This window comes from Centruroides vittatus, unplaced genomic scaffold (genome assembly GCF_030686945.1).
Source record: "Centruroides vittatus isolate TY-2023 unplaced genomic scaffold, ASM3068694v2 contig_1035, whole genome shotgun sequence".
NCBI lineage: Eukaryota > Metazoa > Arthropoda > Arachnida > Scorpiones > Buthidae > Centruroides > Centruroides vittatus.
The window spans coordinates 2,535,780-2,555,528 of NW_027120673.1; the positions used below are offsets into that span (position 1 = coordinate 2,535,780).

Genomic DNA, 19,749 nt, shown 5'->3' on the forward strand with positions numbered 1-19,749 from the left:
TGGGTCGAGCAGCCTCACCTTGGGACACACTTCTTGCTTCTCAGCGTCATCTTTAATGTCCTCAGGCTGGTCTTGGTCTTCATTGAAGTCATCAGCGGGCTGAGCAGCCTGTCTGGAACAGCTTTGAGGTGGAACATAATCATAGTCAGCAACGACTTCTGCCAAGGAAAGGTCCACCATTGCTTCTGGTTGATTGGCATAGTAATCCAATATGTTTGGCAACAGGAGGGTGCATGGTTGTCAACACCGTTAGTCAGATTTTTGCGTGCTCCGTTTTCGATCTTCATAACTTGGTTATTTTTGTGTTCTCATCAATCGGATATATACCGTTCGATAGGATATTTTGCAAGGAAGCCGTAAGTGTCTAGTTCATTAAAATCGGGCCAGCGGTTCAATAGTTACGTGCGCTGGAAGTTTTGGTCTTTGTAAGGGCCCCATCCGGCGCCCCCGCTACTTCCGGTGCCTAAAATAAACGTTTTCTTGTAGCCTCTGTTAATAGGCAGTATGTATATAAATTTAGTTAATGTACGACCAATAGTTCTCCGGCAAACTTAAGTTTATTTTTCGCCTGTGAACAAAGGACTCGACACCCACGTGGCAGCTGTTCGGCGTCATCCAGCCACTCGGCGTTGGTCTCGTGGTGCTTCTACGTTTGAACTTTTAATCACTCCCTTGGTGAGGCGGACCTCTACTGTTACACCCTCCACCCTTTGGATAGTAGGTTTAATCTTCGGGTATTTTTCTACCTGGGTAGCCGTTCGGCGTATCTGTTAACCGTTCGGCGTACACGTGTTTTGAGCTTTTCCAGCAGATCGGCGATCGTAGCTGTTCGGCGTTTCCTTCATCTGGTCCTTATTTTGTTATTCTTCAGTGAAATTCAACATGGCCCTCCCAGAAAAGGACCTCTTTGAACAACTTACTGCTAATTTAAACATTATTATGGAAACTATTCCATCTAACTCACAGGGCTCCATAACTACCAAGGGCTGCAAAAACGTGCGGGAAGCGGCTACGAAAATGTATGCTGCGGCCAATAGCCTGTACGGGATGTTACTCGCCTTACGATCCAAACCGCAAGTCGATACAGAAAGCTATGCCAGTATAGTGAAAACAGGGAAATCTAATTGCAGTCAAACTACCACTATGATCGCAGAGGTGGTAAGCAACGTCTCTGATCAAAACCTTGATAAGGATTTGATCATAGAGCCCATTGAAACAGCGGAGGGGGAAAAAATGTGCCCTGAAGAGGTCATGGATTCCCTCCACAAAAACATAGATCCTAGATCCCTAAACATAGGGGTGAAATCCATTCAGACCCTCCCTAGTGGAAGTCTCAAAGTCCGGGTCAAGACAGCCCGTGATCTGGGTAATCTAAAGGAGGCAATAGAGAAAATACCGGAAGTTAACAATAAGGTAAAATTAACCACCCCAAGGCTGAAAAAACCAAGGATAATTATTTTAAATGTCCCCCAGACGGAGGATAAGACTACGCTATTACATAGTATCTATGAACAAAACGAGGAAATTTGGGAAAAGCTGTCCCTAGAAAACTTTATCAAGGATATAAAAGTAACACATACAATTCAGTCTAAGACAAGAGAAGAACATAGACACGTAGTAATGGAGATATCTCCAGGGCTAAGAAACATACTAGTTCGCCTAAAATATTTAAGCTATGGCTGGAGCTCCCTGATTGTTGATGACTATGTGTCAGTCCTCAGATGTTACAAATGCACTGGGTACGGGCATATGGCGAATTCCTGCGACTCATCAGAAAGATGCAGTCACTGTGCGAGATGGCACAAATATAAAGACTGCCAGTATCAAAGAGAGGAGCCAAAATGTACAAATTGTCATAAGGCTAATAAAAACGGAAAGGAAGACTACAAACTCTACACTAACCACAATGCCTAGTCCTCCTCATGCCCAATACTACAGAAGTATAAAAGGCTCTTAGTTAAACAGACAACCTATGAGCAATAATACTTACTCACTCCCGCTTGCTGTCCTCATTCCCGCAATGTTCAATCAAAGCTACAAAATTCTTACAAATAAATACCCAAAAGAGCCAAGCGGCCTGTTCTCTCTTAGTTCACACAGCTAACCAAATGGACATCGACATCATCTTAATCCGAGAACCATACACTATAAACAACGACATTGTGCGCTTCGGTTCTTGGAAGGTTTTAAACCACAAGCCAGCCACAGAAAGATCAAAATGTGGAATTATAATCCAGAACACAAGTATAAATGCTGTATTGGTCCCGGGACTGTCCACCAATAGGATTACCACTGCGGCCCTTCAAAATGGACTGTTGGACTACATAGTCTGCTTATACTTTTCTCCTTTTGACAATGACACTGAGTGTGTCAATGAACTAAGTAAAGAACTTGAAGGTACTAAATTCATAATCGCAGGGGACTGCAATGCAAAATCCTCCTTATGATATCATGAGGAGGAGGATGCAAGAGGGAGATTAATGCAAGATTTCCTGGGTGAAATGGACGGACTTTCTTTAAATACCTCCGACCTCCCCACTTTTCAGACTGATCGTGGCAGGGGGTGGACAGATGTTTGCCTTGCCCCGACCAGCATGGGGAGTAGAGTTATAAGCTGCAGCACACTGACCACCGATTCAGCAAGCGATCATCGCTACATTTTAACGGAAATACAAAACGTTCATCAAAACCAAACCAAAGATGAGCCTTACTACAGGAAACACACAAATTGGACTTTATTTAACAGGGTTTTCACACAGGAATGGAGGAACCACAACTTTCATGAACTTACAAACAGACAAGAAATAGACCGCTATGTGGATCACATCACTTTCTCCCTACAGCTCGCCCAACAAAGAGCTTCAATCATAAAAGCTTGTAAAAAAGCAACACTGGTGGAACGACAACTTGGAAGCCGAGAAAAAGAGGATAAGAAAATTAAGAAGGAAGTGGCTCAGGGAAGTAGATACACATCAACGCAACAATAAAGGTAAGGCCTATGCAACTGCACTTAGGTCCTACAAGACGCTAATAAACAGGACTCGGACTGAGGCGTGGAGAACCTTCTGCGGTAAACCTAATCAGGATCCTTGGGGTCAACCCTACAGAATAGCTTTCAAAAGAAACAAGAGAGCTGACCTCCCTAACATCACCACTAGCCAATCTACAATTCAAAATTATGACATCAGAGACAACATCAAAAAGCTCCTCCAGTTCCATTTCCCACCGGATGACGAGACGACAGACACAACTCATCACCAAACCATTAGAACAGCCACCAACAGTCACTATACAGAAGTGGCAGACAATTGGTTCTCCTTTCCGGAAGTCAGAAGAGCTATAAACACCCTAGCGAACCGTAAAGCCCCTGGCCTTGACGGCGTAACCGCAGAAATGGTCAAGGAGGCATTTAAGGAAGTCCCCATAGCCTTTGTCTTTCTGTTTAATGGCTGCCTCCAGACCGGGTATTTTCCAGACAAGTGGAAAGTAGCCAGTATTAAATTTATTAATAAAATCAAAGAGCCTAAAGAAGAGAAGGACTACCGTCTGATCAGTCTTCTGCCGGTATTGGGGAAAATTCTTGATGGGCTACTGATTGGACAGATCAACTGGCACTTGGCCAATAAAAATTACATGAACAGTAGGCAGTATGGTTTCAGACCTGGAAGTTCAACCATCCTAGCAATCAAAAATGTCACCAATTTTATCAACAAAGCATGGCACCATGACAACCACGCCCTAGTTATAAGTATCGACTACAAGAAAGCATTTGATAATTTGTGGTGGCCATCAGTAAAACAAAGGCTGAGAGATGTTAAATGCCCTGGCAATATTTTCCAACTGATGAACAGCTATTTGACTGATCGCAAAGCAGGGTTTTTTCTGAACAACATACAAGTGATCCATAATGTGAGTAGGGGCTGTACCCAGGGCAGCCGGAGCGGCCCAGGAATCTGGAATCTTGCATACGATGATCTACTGACCACAATCCCAGCCACAGAGAACACTTGTTTACAAGGATTCGCAGATGACACTCTCATTATGCTACGACACCAGAACTGTAACACCCTCCAGGCTATGAGTAATAAGATCCTAAAAGAAATAGGTGACTGGAGCTCCCGAAACAAGCTCCCCATTAATTACTCTAAATGTAGGGCTTTAATCTGTACAAGGAGGAACAAAAGAAAACAATTGCAGAGGCCTATGTGCCTATACATAGACAAACACAAAATCAAGATAACCTCTGAACTCAACTACTTGGGCGTCGGTCTGGATCAGACATTAAGTTGGAAGGGCCACATTGACAAAATATGTCAAAAAATCAGACAAAAGTCTAACCAGCTCCACCACATTGTGCAAAATACCTGGGGTCTGAGCCCCAAACACTGTCGCCTCATTTATAAAGGAGACATTGAACCGGCACTACTCTATGCCGCCCAAATATGGGGTGGAAAAGCGAACTTAGTACATGTAAAAAGAAAGCTACTTTCTGTGCAAAGGGACTTTGCAATCCGCATCTGTAGGGCTTACAGGACGGCCCCGACAGATGCCCTTCTGGTTATGGCTAATCTCGTTCCTATCCATCTAAAGATAAAATACATTAACTGGTTATGGAATATTCAAAATGAAGACCTAAACATTAGTGAGTCAGACAGTGCCCAAATTATTACCCAGAACGACTTCTATCACAACTGCAAAGACATGATTCAAATGATACAAACTTATGGTTTAGACAGTCAATCCTCTAAAATGGAGTATCACCATCACCCAGCTAACAGTGACACTATATCGATCAACCTCCTTTATAAAACTATCACAAACCATGCCAGGTGGCATGTGTTTACTGATGGTACAAAGAATGACAAAGGGACTGGAGCGGCCTTCACCATCCGGGACACCATCACTAATACAACCAGTAAAGAAGAGTATCACAAACTTGGAAGGCACTGCTCAAATAACCAGGCTGAGCTTTGGGCTATGCAGCAGGCACTCATTGCCATCACCAAACACCCCAGGAAGTACCAGGATAACATAGACTTTTTTACAGACAGCAGATATGTGCTAAATGTTATTAATGGTACAACTAAACAGACGGCAGCAGGAATTAAGGTCTGTCGCCTTGCCAACAATCTGCACAAAAAAAGGAACATCAGTTTTAACTGGATTCCTGGCCACAGTGGAATAAGCGGTAACGAGAGGGCAGATGCTCTGGCTAAGGAAGTTGCAACCCTAAATGTCACACCATCTTTTAATAAAGTACCGATCACTCTCGTAAAAAGTCTTATATATGATAAAATCATGGACGAATGGCAAAAAGAATGGAAAGACTCTACCACGGGAAGGATCACTTATAGCTTTCTCCCTTCAGTCAAAGACCGCCAAAGGCTTCACCATTTTTACTCAACTTACAGTATAACTCAGTGCATAACAGGTCACGGGAATTTCCCAGCGTACCTCACCCGTTTTGGTAAACGTGACGACGACAGCTGTGATTGTGACAACGCTTGTAAAGGGGATTCCCTCCACTACCTCCTTCACTGCCCAAATCTGGACTCAGAACGCTACAAACTTTTCAGCCACTGCATAAACAACGGGCAACAATGGCCCCCAAATCTTGACTATTTGTGTACAAATAAAGAAGCATTTCATCTCCTAATTAATTTTGTAAATAATTGTAGCATTTTTCAAACAAATTCCTCAAACACGAGGCATTGATCTGTATGTTGTATCAAATTGTGTATATGTATATTTGTAATTTTACGTATATTTGTAATTTTACCTAATACCTTGTTCTCTTCCCGCCAAATTGGCAAATTGTACCCTTCCTATTTTGTTTTTCTAATAATTGCGATGCTGATCACTCTTAGGAGATCCCATTCACCCTTCCTTTCACTCTCTTTCTCCCCCCCTATACTACCCCTACCCCTCTCTTCCTTCCTCTCAGGCTAAGTCAATAGACAGCCTTCTTACCTATACAAAAAATAAAAATAAAAAATATGTTTGGCAGGAGGACATCAGTGGATTCAGGATTCCATGGATAAAGTTGATGCATGGGACTCACCATTCAAACTTGGTCTTCAGGCTTGCTAGTGTTGATGTAGGTCACAGTGCGGCAGCCCTTGGATATCGGTATCTGCAGCAAATAGTAGGCTGCTTCTTGAGCTGAGATTGTGATGGGACATGTAGCCAAGCCAAGTGTCTTCCACTACCTCGCAACAGCTTGGACATGCTGTGGTTGGCCTTGTTGATGTAGTTCATGATGTACTGCACACATGCATAAGAGTCCAGGATGAATTGGATGTCCATATTGGCCCAGTGCATCAAAATTGCAAAAGCCAATTTTGCAATGCATAGGGATCATTTTGTAGTCAAGGTGGGGCAAAACAGTATTTTTTCCCTCACGGTGAAGTTGTGAAAAGATGAAATGATCTTATAAAAGATTCTAATCGGTTGAATTGCACAGCTATGAAGACGAATGGAATCAAACACACTATTTTGTAAACTAAACTACCCTGCAATTGTTGCACAATTGTGGAGCAGAAAGTCAGAAGATAATATCCCATGGATACATGTCTTGGATCTTCATTAAAGTAAAATCTTATCATATAAAAGATAGCCATACATATCATTATTGCGTTGTCTATAGTTATCATTTTAAATGGAAAGTTTAAAATCTAAAATAAAATTTAAAAAGTAGATTCTTGTTGTAGCTGTTGATATTGACTTCATCCAGGGTACGTCTGAGAAACACCTTGGAGGACACTTTCGAAAGTGTCTGTTAAAGTTGGCTATGTCCTCAGGCTGGTCTTGGTCTTCATTGAAGTCATCAGTGGGCTGAGCAGCCTGTCTGGAATGGCTTTGAGGTGGAACATAGTCATATGAATCCATGTTAGATTGCCAGGATATAGGTGTCCTCATTGATGTGTAGCTCAGTGAGGAAGGCTTCAAATGACACAACACGCTGTCAACCAGTTGTAACATCTTTAAGTAGGTGCCTGATGCAGTCCAGTTGCATCTTGAGGTTGTCACTCTGCTGATCTATGGGTAGCAGTTCCAGAATTTGTGTTTGCTGCATTGGGAAGATTGGAAGTGGCAAGTGACCCTTCCATGCACCATCCACTTGCAAGTGTACGTGTGCTTATGTGTTTACAGCTCGATCAGTTCAGATGACACTTTGTGGTGGGAACAGGTGATGTATTGGTCAATGAAAGTGATGCAATCGTTGGCAGATTCAAGGTTTTTTGGATCATATTGTGGGGTACCTAACGGGGGTATTCAAACTATCCCACCCCTGCCACCAGTTGTGGAGTTTGGGGCCATTATGATTTATATTACACACGTTTTGGGTAGAGTCCTGCCACTAGATGTGTTTTACCGGACACACCACCAATTGAGACGAAGTAAATGACTAAGGCACAAGGGTAAGAGTCACTCTGAAGTCCAGAATGAGCCTCTCAGGAGGAAGAATACAATATAATCAGATATAATCAATTAAAGGGAATTTATTAGCAAAAAAAAAAAACTGAAAGTTCAGAACAAAGTTATCAAAGGCAAATTTCCAAAAATTGGATATCTTTATCTATACAACGAGGGGGTACCTAAACGGGGGGTACTCGCGGTAACGAGGGAAACGGGTTGTGAGTCGTGGTACCTAATGGGTTAACGGGTTAACGGGTTGTTGTTGTGCGGTACCTAACGGGGTAAGGGGTTGTGAGTCACGAATTTCGTGGGGGGAACTTTGTGACTCACCCTGCGTTAGGGGGAACTTTGCGACTCACAACATACCAGGTGAACAAGATGTCTTCTCTCGTCTGTTTAGACAGTCCGTCAGTCTCTTGATCCTGTTTCACTCTGGCTCTTTCTTGCTTGTACTGCTCTGGTACTGTCTGGACTGGACTGCACTCTCTGGCTGCTTAGGTCCTGTGTCTGTCTGACCGCCTCTGGTCTATTCTCTCTTGTTCGTTGTCCTGAGTCTGCTCTCACTTACTGCCTGTCTTGAGTCTTTTTCTCTCTGATTCTCTGTCTCTCGGAGTATGAGAATGATACTTGTGAGAATCTCTTTTGTCGGGCTGGAGCTCTTCTTTTAACTACTTCCAGCATGAGGTTCGTCATCTGGTGATGATTTATGGGAGGTGTCGTCATCATAGCTGAGATGATTGTTTTTTCGGTAATCACATCTAGCTTTTGCACAGTCATCATTGAGTTGATGTGCCTCATTTTGTTTTTGGGGCAGTTCTCATCATTACTCATTGATTGCTTTGTCCTCTTTCCCTTGGCATGTTGTGAGATTTGGATAATAAACTGTTTTATTCTAATTCGTTTATTTAAATCATTTTAAGTTGGTATTAAAATTTGGAAAAGGGGGAGTCCCTAGATTAGTAAAATAGGCGAATTTCCTCTTACAACTTCGGTTGTTGTTTAAGATACAATTAAAGTTCATGCGAATACATAATTAGCAAAAAAAAAAAGTAAAAATAAGTGATTAAGCAAAAATTATTATGCGGTCTTTTTTTGTGCAGTATAGTTGGCGACTAGTCTCGTGCGATTTGTCATGTCTCACGTTGACTTATTATAGCTAAATAAACTTATTATAGCATAAATGAACTTATTATAGTAATATTATTGCATGAATATGCGAAAAATGAAATAATTTATTTTTTAAGTCAACAAAACACCACCTGGACAAAAATATGTAAAACAGACAATAGACGAGACGATGCAGTCAAGTGCTGACATCTGTTGTCAATAAATTCTATTTCGTATGTTTTTGAGTTATTTTCTATGTGAGACTTTTTTTATGCAGTCCCTATTGACCGCATAAAAAAATATTTTTTAAATTGTGTTGCGAAAACTATTTTTTATAGCCACTCATGAAGTTTTGTGTGATTTTTTTTTTTAATGCGTTTTTTTATGCGGTCCCTATCCACCGCATAAAAACAGGTTTGACTGTATTACAAATGTTGTAAACAGTAGTTCACAAATGCTAACATCAAGGTATTTTTGGAGGGGGAAATGGTGGTCCTCACAATATCGCGTGGTGTTCATTGTTTTCTTGTTGGCTTTCTCATTGGCCATCCGTAAAAGACTGTGGTGGTGTGGCAATCCACGGTGCTGAAAGTCGTCCACCTTGTATGGTGCAAACACTGTATTGTTGCTTTGTTTCAGGTGGTTGAAGAGTGTATCAACCCACTTGGCAAAGTACAAGGCACAGGTGAAGGGTCATCGCAAATCATACCTGCTTGTGTGATTCATGGCAGCTGCAATGCCTCATCTTTGGTGATATTCTCGCCCTTGAGAATCTTTATGAGAATCACTAAGAGTTTGGGCCATTTTGTCTCTGCTGCCGACAGTGTAAGGAAGTAGGTAGGAGAGCCCAACTGGCACAGCAGTGCCATGGTGTCCTTTTTGCATTTCTCCCAATAGGCAGGACTGTGGCAAATATCTTTAAGCACTCGAAAGCCTGTAAAGAAATAAGAAATGGTCAGTTGAATGAATCAAGCAGCATCTATCACGGGCACTTACCAACGTGAGTGTTAATCATGAGTTGTTGGTTGTAAAGCAGTTGGCCAGCGGTGATTGGTTGTTGGGATCATTTCTGGTGCAAAGCAATATTGATACAGTTGGAAACTTTGCGCATCATCATCTTCAGTACCTTGAAGAGATGTTCAATGGTGGTGCTGAATCAGCGGTCCTCATGGTGCACTTCATATTTCACCTGAGCAGCATAAGTGGTATGAGGTGGCAGGGTTGGTGCTTCACCAGCATAATTCTTAGGGAATGCTACATACTCGGCATTTGGATCTCTCAGCAGGTCAATTGGCTGGTGCCCTTCATCAGGTACTAAATTACTTTGTTTTCATTGTGGAGAAGTGTGATCTGGACGCTGGGATTGATTGGTTCATGTTCTTCACCCTTATCCCATCACTCATCTTTGTTGGTGGCTCTATTTTTAGGCTCAACTTGTGGGTCCCCATCACTTGCCAGTTGGTCAACCTCCATTAGTTCAGCAGCTGCCTGAGCCTCCTCACGGTCCTGGTGGTCCACGATAAAATTCTCCACCTTGGCAGTATATTGACTCAAAAATTCTTCGTTAATGGTAGCACCCTCCACCACGAACAATGGTTTGTTTACAAGGAATATGGAAAGTACAGAGAACAAAAAGTTTTATTATATATCACATCAACATATTATCACATATTATAACATTCTCGCCTGAAGACGACGACAGTAAGGTTCATCGAAAGTACTTGCGACAAGCAAACGTGGATATAACGCTGAACTCAGTGAACTTTTCGCATCGTTTATTATAACATTAACATGCCTTGCGGCCAACACCACTTTTTGTGGTCTGATCGTCTTGTAGCGGTAAGCATTGGTGTTGCATATCTGCCGCATTAGATGCACTTGTATGGTATGCATCTGGTCAAAATTCCAGGGGTGGACGGCGGTGTTGATGGGTACATTGACAATGCTGCCTTTGAAGCCATACTGATCTTCACATGTAAGTGACTGGATGTGCATGAATGGGATACGAAGTGATACCATGCGCTCCTCGAGAGTGGTGAGATCCTTAAGTTGTGGAGGGATGGTGGATAGTCGATAGGTGGCAAGGCAGAGACAGGGCAAGCTGCTGCTGTTGACTTTTTTGTGGTGCAGAGTTTGATAATGTTCGGCAATTCGATTTGATAACTTTGCTGGTTGAATAGCTCCAGCAACTTTTTGTGATATAGCGTGGTCTTAGTCAATAATCGATTCAATGGAGGACTTTAAAAAGAGGTTCCTGCAGCAGTTGCACACATGGGTTGGTCCCTGTTTGATGGCTTGCTCGTATGTGTCGCGAGAACCACAGACAATTTGGCGTAACTTGTTCCGTTGATCTTGTTGGTGGCACCAGTATTCAGGATCCTTGAGTCGATTACGGCGGGTTGCGTTGTTACAGGCCAGTTCTTGGCTACAGTAAGTGGGATCACTTTGATGCTCACGGCGAATCTCGTATGCATTGTCCAATATTGCTTGGTATCACTGGTTTTGAGTGCGATTGTTGAAACTTCACCTGCCTCGGCCACGACCACGACCACGACCACAACCCATTTTCGGTAAAATTAACCTATCTCTCTGTCTGTTGCATGTCTGACAAAAATTTCCTGTTTTTCAAAAAAACAATGGTGGCTATTGTATTGTCCAAAATTATTTTTTTATTTTGCACAAACAAAATATATATATTAATAAATTAAAAAGAAACGATAATTATATTTTGAAAGTTGGTTTTAATATAAAATTATAACGTGTCATCTAATTTCAAAAAGTTCAGATGATGAAATGAGATATCTCCAGTCAATCAGTCAAGGTTAGCATGTAGTGACCAGAAATATGTGGGGAATAACATGGGACAGGTAAATGGGTTTTTTCAAAGATTCATTTGTCAAAATTCAATTTAGCAACATTTGCTTTTCAAACTTCCCAACGAGCAACGCATGCGCAAATCTCGCACTACTGCCTGTTTGTAGAGAGTGTTGCCATTTTGTATTTTATTGTGTTTCAGTTCTCGGTCCCCTGACAACCTACAAGTCTGGTGTATTTTATGCGTGCATGATTTGGGCACCTAATACTCTGTGCCAAAGTTCAACTCCTGACATGCACTCCTTCATATCTCTAAGCTGATAAGACAGCAGGATGTATGATTTTATAAAAGACATAGAGAAGACATAGTCTTGTCAATAAAAGATTAATATATTTGTACATATTGTAATTCACTTTTAATTAAAATTTATAAACAAAAATCGTTTGTCAAAGAAGTATAACTTACACCAAGAAAAACTGTTTCTAAATTTTATACTGCTATAACAACAATATATACACCAAAGGATTAAATAAGCCGACAGTTATCTTCAGATAAGGAACAGAGATTAAATATACAAAAGACAGCTATTTTCTTTAATTTAATGTTAAAAATTTTAAAAAACATGAGGCCACATTAGCAACAGTGTGCTGTATAGAAAAAAATGTAAACCACTCTACGTAATGAAATGTGTACTTGTGTGTTAGAAAATAGCATTCTAGTATTGCAGTTAACTCTCATTCATTTTTTTGTGGTTGATTTAAAACGATACTCATTCTATGATCATGCACAGAGGCAGTGCAATGACTTATATGTCAATATCTATGACAAAATTATTTTTTGGTGATTATCTTTCATCTTCTATGCAAACTTAAAATATTCAGTAATGATGAAATATTTATCAGCCTTTATCTGAAAAAATTATTTTATTTATTAGCTCTTGATCAAGATTATCCTCTACGGTCATCTAGATCTGCACGAGACCAGTCATCAACCGAATTGAATTATAACACACCATGTGATTCTCATCCATGTAATTATGGAGGAACATGTATTCTTACAAAAAATTCATATGTTTGTTTGTGCAAACAAGGTTATGCAGGTATAGAAGATTAAATATTCAAGATTATAGAATTAAAAAAATAAAATTTACTCATGAAATAATCTTTATTTTACTTTTTGCAGGTACTAAATGTGAAACAATTGTTTGTCCAGAAAATTACTGCTTAAATGGTGGTACTTGTACTTCATTGCATAATAATATTGTTGGCTGTTTATGCCCAAAATTTTATACTGGAGTACGTTGTGAAATCAAAACAGGTTTGTGAAACAAAAACATAAAAATAATAAAATTATAATTATTTGTGTATTTTGATTTTTATATAAAAACCGAAATATATCTGAATTGAATTAACAGTGAAAATCATTGTTTTGAAAAAATTAATCAGAATTTTATGTATAAGAGATGATCGAAAAGTTTTGTTTGACAGCGTGTTCATGTGATGTCCAGAGTGAGCTGATTCAAAGCCATTGATCCAGTGATTTAGCTGTGCAATTAGTAAGGTATTGCATTCAGAATTGCATTTGGAATGTACGGTACCCATATTGATAGTATCATTGCTACTAAATATGTCCAATCAGATCAATGTGCCATTGTCCCCACAGAGTACGTCTACAAATAGTGGGCGATGGGCTGATGACAATGAGTAAGAAAAATTTCTCATTGTCATGTTTTGAGTGGATATGTTAGGCTCAAAGACCAAAATTGCTCATTGACTGAAAAAAACGACCACAACGCATTGAATTAGCCACAACGCATTGTGGCTAATTCAAAATGGCCACGGTGCAGATTTCACTTCATGGCCATTTGTAAAAACAACCACAAAGCAAACTTTGTGTCGTGGCTTTCATGATATTTGACCACTACTCATTGTAGTGATTAAGAAAAGTCATAATGCATTCTGAATGCTAGCTGATGCAACCACGATAGAGGATCATACAATGCACAGTGGTTTGTAACTTTAAAATATGGATTCTAGCTTCGAAACATTTTTATTTACAATTTTTAATGCCGAACAACATTAATTTTGTAAGTTTTCCTAGAAATTTAATTTTCATACTTAAAAAGTTTCAAAGAAAAATGTATGGAGAAAAATACACATTTGTTTTGCTAAAAACTGCTAAAGGTCTAACTACTTTGTAGGTGCTTGATATACTATACACGATAAAATAAAAATCAGCTGCTAAAGTTAAAAACCACTGTGTGATGGATTTATTATGGTTAAAAGCCACCATACATTCTGGATGTTAATTAATAATGAGGTGATGATAAGAAAATAAAACTTTCTTTTTCATTATGATTTATGTATCTTCAATTATCTTATATAAGTAGGTAACAAAATTATTCATCACATACAGAAATGTAACTTTGTTACTTTTCAACATCTAATCATTCAGGAAAATCTGTTCGATGCTTGAGATGTCAATGTTTTCTAACAACTGCGATGAGTTCTGGCATCTCCTAAGAAGAGCCAGGAAATGGTTGGTGGACGAACATGTCATTGTGCTCAAGGTGGATAAAAGCAGATCTCCTGTCTTACTGAAGGAAGATACCTACAAATCACTAATGCAGCAGTACATCATGGACACTGACTGTGAACCCGTCAATGATACATACTTAAGCAGGTTACAGGCTCGAGTGAAATGATTCACACAAACTCCTTTGGCCAGGGCATGGAAGTTGAACAGGGCAGTGGTTCTAACAACTAATTTTATTAATAAAAATTCTTGACAAAGTAATTATTTTTTAGTAATCAGTCATTTTTACAAGAATCAAGAGTGTTGCGGTCATTTTTGCCAATTGTTTTCGAACAGATTGTACAGTGCTACCTCGGTTTACATTGATAGTGTACACTCACTCATGTATCTAGCATCAATTTGCATTATTTCTTTAGCTTCTGTTGTCCTATCTTAAAACCCTCCAGTTATAGGGAAAAACAGAATGGTTTTAAACTAAAACTTTTTCCGGCAAAACTTGTGGCATGATCAGTAATAAGGTCACAGAACATAGGGTAGTTTTACCCTAGATTTACCCGAAACTACTCTGAGAGGTTGAAATTACTCTAGAAAAGGGTAATTACCCTAGAAATGGCAGCGCTGGTCAAGAATGAACACAATACAAACTCTGCAAGTGTTTGCAATGTGCCTGTTGACAAGTTACAACCTATCCTTCGTATTGTGGTTGCATCAGCTAACATTCAGAACACATTATGGCTTTTCTTAATCACCACAACGTGTCTTGGTCAAATATCATGAAAGCCACGACATGAATTTTGCTTTGTGGCCATTTTGAATTAACCACAACACTTTGTGGTCATTCTTTTCACTCAATGCATGATTTTGGCCTTTGAGCCTAACAGATACAAAATAAGGTGTATTTGTTGTGTGCAGTACTCATTTCTACTTTTGATTTTTTAGCGTGGTATAAAATAAAAATATGTTTCCTCTGTCTTATAGTTGTCCCATTTTTGACTGCAGACAAAACGATGGGCATTTATTCTAGAGTGGTTATGTGTGGGGATGCATGCCTGTCCAAAACCACCATTATGGAACAATGTGCAAAGTTCTATGAAAGTTGTGATACCCTTGTGTTGACAATGTCGTCAAACAAAAGTTGGACACCCTTAAATGGAAGGCTCTTGAACCATCCATTGTAAAGTCCAGATACCTCTCCATGCTTTTGGTCCTCTGAAAAAGTCTGAAAGGATGATGAGACAAGGCAATATTGGACTTTTTTATATAGCAGTTAACTGACTTCTACTAAATGGTCATCATTAACTTGGTTGGTCAATGGGACAATTTCCTTACCATCAGTGGCAATTTCTTCTAAATTTAATGAACTTATTGGGCCTTGTAGTTCTTGAACAGACTTTTTGATCATTTCTTATAAATAAAACATGAAGAATATGAAAAATTGTTATTCTTTCTCAGTGTAAAGATCAATTTTTTTTATGAAATTACTTTCTTTCCAATTTAAGTAGTACAACTAAATGCATTTCATTGAAAACAACATATTTCAATATCATTTCTATTATAAAATGTGGATTTTGTAAGACAACCAAAGATGGTTGAAAATGTTTTTTGGGTGCTTTGACTTTAAAAATAAATAAATACACTGCTAGTTTTGGGTTTGGATTATCTATGTAATTCTTAATTGTTCTTTCAAATTTGAGCATATATTTTAACACAGATGTTTAAATATGTTGAAGATGGAGTAATAAGACATAATTATTGTACACCATAAATGGTACAGTGATTGTTCTGGTGCCTTGATATCTTCTGCAACCAAATTTGAAATTTATAATAATACAATATACTGCTTATGTATAAAGATTATATATTACTTGAGTTTTTTTCTAAGCAGAGATAAAGAGATGTTCTATATTTACAGTTTTAATTATTAACTATTATTCTTTTAATTCCAATATATGATAGATTAGGTTAACCCCGTTCGCACTGAGCATTTCAATCTAGATTGTGACCAAGGTCAGCGACTATGCCTTGGTGCGAACACCCTCGACCGTTTCAATCTCGACTGAAACGACGTTCAATCGCGATTGACTGGAGAGAGTTCTTGAAACTAGATCCAGTCATAAGAGAGATCCCACAATCCCACGCGCGCAAGAAAATACAAGATGGCTACAGAACACGTGTCGGGCTATCGGCAAAGAAATAAAAAAGATGTTGGGAGAGACGATGACATCTGTCTATTATTAGATATATGGCAAGAAAAAGTATTTATTTCTAATCAAAACTTCCATTTTGTGTGTTGGTGTTTGTGACTTACCGAGTAGTTATGCCAGTTTTATCATTGCTTACAATAGCCGGGTTATTCTCAAGCGAGTTACCTGTGCGAACGGCACGACGTTCGACTGGCGACAGTCACAATCCAGATTGTAGGCAAATCGAGATCGAAGTGAGTCGTGGATTGTGTGCGAACGTAGTATTAGGTTAACCGTACACTTAAAGAATCAAAGCATACCTGATAGTTCAATCCACATGAAATAATTTCTTTATAAAAAAAAAAAAAAAAACAGTTAAAATTGTTATATTTTTTCAATACATTTCAGGTCAGATCAGAAAGGCATAATATAATATACTCAAACACATTAGGAGTTAAAACAACAATCAAGGAATGAAATTTACTCTATCAAAAATTAATAATTTCAAATATTTTGAATAAAATTTATAATGTCAAACTCATTTAAACAACAGGCCATTAATGCAACTGCTAAGATTCATGCAGGCCACATCACATTTACAAATTTTCTTAAAATTATAATTTGAAGTAAGAATGCAATTAAAACACATTAAATAAAAGCAATACTATAGCAATTACATAATGTACATATTTATAAAATTAAAATTGTTTTCACCGGAAACTTGCCAGCGCTATCTTCCTCCTCGTTTCCCAATATCTGGATTCAAAGACTGATAAACATCTATCTGCCATAATGAAGATTGTTATCAGTTAAAATGGCTTTCAGATCAAAATTATTTAATTTCAGAGCATCATGGCCACGGGTCACAAAAATCACATCAGGGGCCATCAGTTTGACACCCGTATTATAGCAATGATTTTTCAAAAAAAATAGCAATTTATTTTAATTTAATTTTAAATCATTTTAGTAACTATTCAATAGTTTTTTTATAAATTTGGAAAAATTACAAAATTTCCTATGGATGAATGAAGAGACAAAGGAAGAAGGACACTTTTAGAAGTGTCCTTCTTCCTTTGTCCCTTCATACACCAATAGAATATAACAAATCTTCTGACAGAGTAGACCTTTATCTAGAGCAGCGTTTCTCAAAGTGGGCGATAATGCCCCCTTGTGGGCGGTGAGTAAATCTAGGGGGCGCTGGAGGCAGGGTACTGAACGGTGACCAAAGGCAAAAGTGGGGTCACTGACAGCCGTTCCCTTTCCTCTGTTAAACTGATAAGAGGAAACATTGCATTTAATGGTTTCCAGAAGTTGAGAACAATGAGGGCACAAAAGTGTGAGATTCATAGAAAGGTTTTCCTAAGAATATTTCCAATCCTTTCTCACACAAGAGAAAATGGGTTAGGGGGTGTTGGGTATAACTTTATGGAACAAAGGGGCGGTGGATCGAGAAAGTTTGAGAATCACTGATCTGGAGGCTACTGTTAGACTTGGTGCTTATTGGAGAGATTAGTAAAAAGGCAGTTGGACTAGCGTAACCGGTTATGTAACAAAGGAACAAAGAGTTCCCAAAGATTACACACAGTCTTGACTCACGGAAGGTCAGTGCTGGAAAGGGGAGAGTGAAATGAGGTCACCTTCCCCGAGGGGTCAACAGCGCCACCAACCTTTTATTACGTCAGAAGATCATCTACAAAACATTGCAATCATTGATTCCAACACACCCCCTCACCGACTGATCGTTAATACAATCTGATATCGCAAGTAAATTTCTTAACCTTATTCACGTCTAGCAGCTTTGTTAACAAGTTGGCCATCATCTGTTCACTTGGACAAAAGATTACAGTATTTTCTCCCGAATTCTTTAAATCACGTACAAAATCGCATTTTGTGTTGATATGCTTCGTGCGCTGTTGTTAGGGATTGCAATTGCTGGATCCGCAAATACTCAATTAACTTTCTAAATAATTGCGCGAAAGTCTATGTCGTCGCGTTGCCGCTTTGCTAACTACTAGACTGCTACTAATTACTTACACTAATAATTAAATTACTTAAAGTAGTGAGTTAGTATAAATAAACTATACCTTAATCCAGTGGTTTCCAACCTTTTTGTACCTGCGCCCCCTTAAAAAAATTGTTGCGCCCCCCTAATTTTTCTAACAATCTAATTTCATAAATATTCAACTGATATTATAATTTATTTAATGGGCTACAAAATAATATACAATATTATGTAAAAATATACATAAAAAATAATTATTTATTATAAGAAATAATAATTTTAAATGTACTGAAAATAATGTACTATTATAACAGTTATGAAATTTACCTCAATATTAATTTAGAAGTTACCAAAGCGAAGTGTTTCATTCTATATATCAACGTGGTTATCGCAAGCACTACTAACAAACTAATTCTGTTCATAGACAACAGAAAAAAAAAAACAGATGCTTCTGTTTACTGAAGTTTGGCGCGAGTAAGCACGAGAATACCCGGGATGTTCCGAGTGCTTGTCTTTAGTTTCCTCGCCCTGCCGGCGCTCGGCTCCAAACGTGAAAGCGAGATGTTTTCGTTCCAGCAAGAGTATGGATGGATGTTTTAGCATTTGTACCCGAAAAATTCGCGGCGAGGATTGTGGATTACGTATACCTATTTTGCTGATTCATTTTTTGACACCTATTCGACTTTTTTGGTTTGTATTCGAAAATGATATTTTGGAAACAGCTGCATGCCCCCTTGCAACAGTCTCACGGCCCCCTAGGGGGCGCGCCCCACAGGTTGGAAACCACTGCCTTAATCAATCCAGCAAAATTTAATAAAAGCGATTGAATACGTTATTATTTTAACAATCTTCCTCAGTTACAAAAAAATACATTAACTATAGAACATAAAATGTGTTTGGAATAAATATAAAAATAATAGTGCTTAATTACATCCCATTTTTTTAAACAAGATACATAGATGTACTGCCAGGTCTGATAATTTTCGTATTGTATACTGACGTAATCCCACTGTTTTCAAACTTTTAAGAAACAATAAAAAGAAAGAGGATCGGAATTCAATAACGGGCATATATTTGGTGCCTTTACACAACCAACGTTTCAATTCCAAGCTTGTTTATGTGGGTGCAACGATGCGCAGTTTAAAACAAAGGCTCAAGAGCACAAATATACAATCAGTAAGAACCTTGACAACACTGCGCTGGCATCATACGCAAGACAGAAGGATGTTAACGTCCAATGGGATCAAGCAGCAATTATAAAAACGACGACGACTAGGCAAATGGTCAAACATCTTGAGGGATTGGAAATCTGCAAGGCGCACATGACAACTGGTTGTATAAACCATAGAGATGCGGACTCATTGTCTACCACGTGGAGATCCTTTTACATTAATTAATGTTATTAACGGACAATGCTGGTTTCGTTGGATCTTATATACAGGGTGTTTTTTTTAAAAACTGACTGTACTCAGAAACATCTGTAGAGCAATCTAACAGCCGGACTGTCGCCAAATTTGGGAGAGTGACTAAGGATGACATGGGAAAGAGATTCCGCAAAGAAAATAGTAGTACCCAAATTTGCTGGTAGGGGTGGATTGCTCTACAGATGTTTCCGTCAGTTAAAAAAAAAAAAAAACACCCTGTATATATTTTTTCCACTATTTATTTTGTTTATTTATCTATATTTT

The 19,749-nt window shown here is 38.8% G+C and overlaps 1 protein-coding gene across 4 annotated transcripts in view; it reads left to right on the forward strand.

Moving 5' to 3' along the window:
• The window catches only part of LOC136969395 (sushi, von Willebrand factor type A, EGF and pentraxin domain-containing protein 1-like), a 131,427-nt gene that overhangs the window by 95,206 nt on the left and 16,472 nt on the right, over positions 1–19,749 (forward strand). For all 4 annotated transcript variants that reach the window (XM_067263534.1, XM_067263542.1, XM_067263552.1 and 1 more), the window contains 2 exons: positions 12,276–12,440; positions 12,524–12,658. In XM_067263534.1, coding sequence (XP_067119635.1) covers positions 12,276–12,440; positions 12,524–12,658 — 300 coding nt within the window. The remainder of the gene's footprint in view (positions 1–12,275; positions 12,441–12,523; positions 12,659–19,749) is intronic.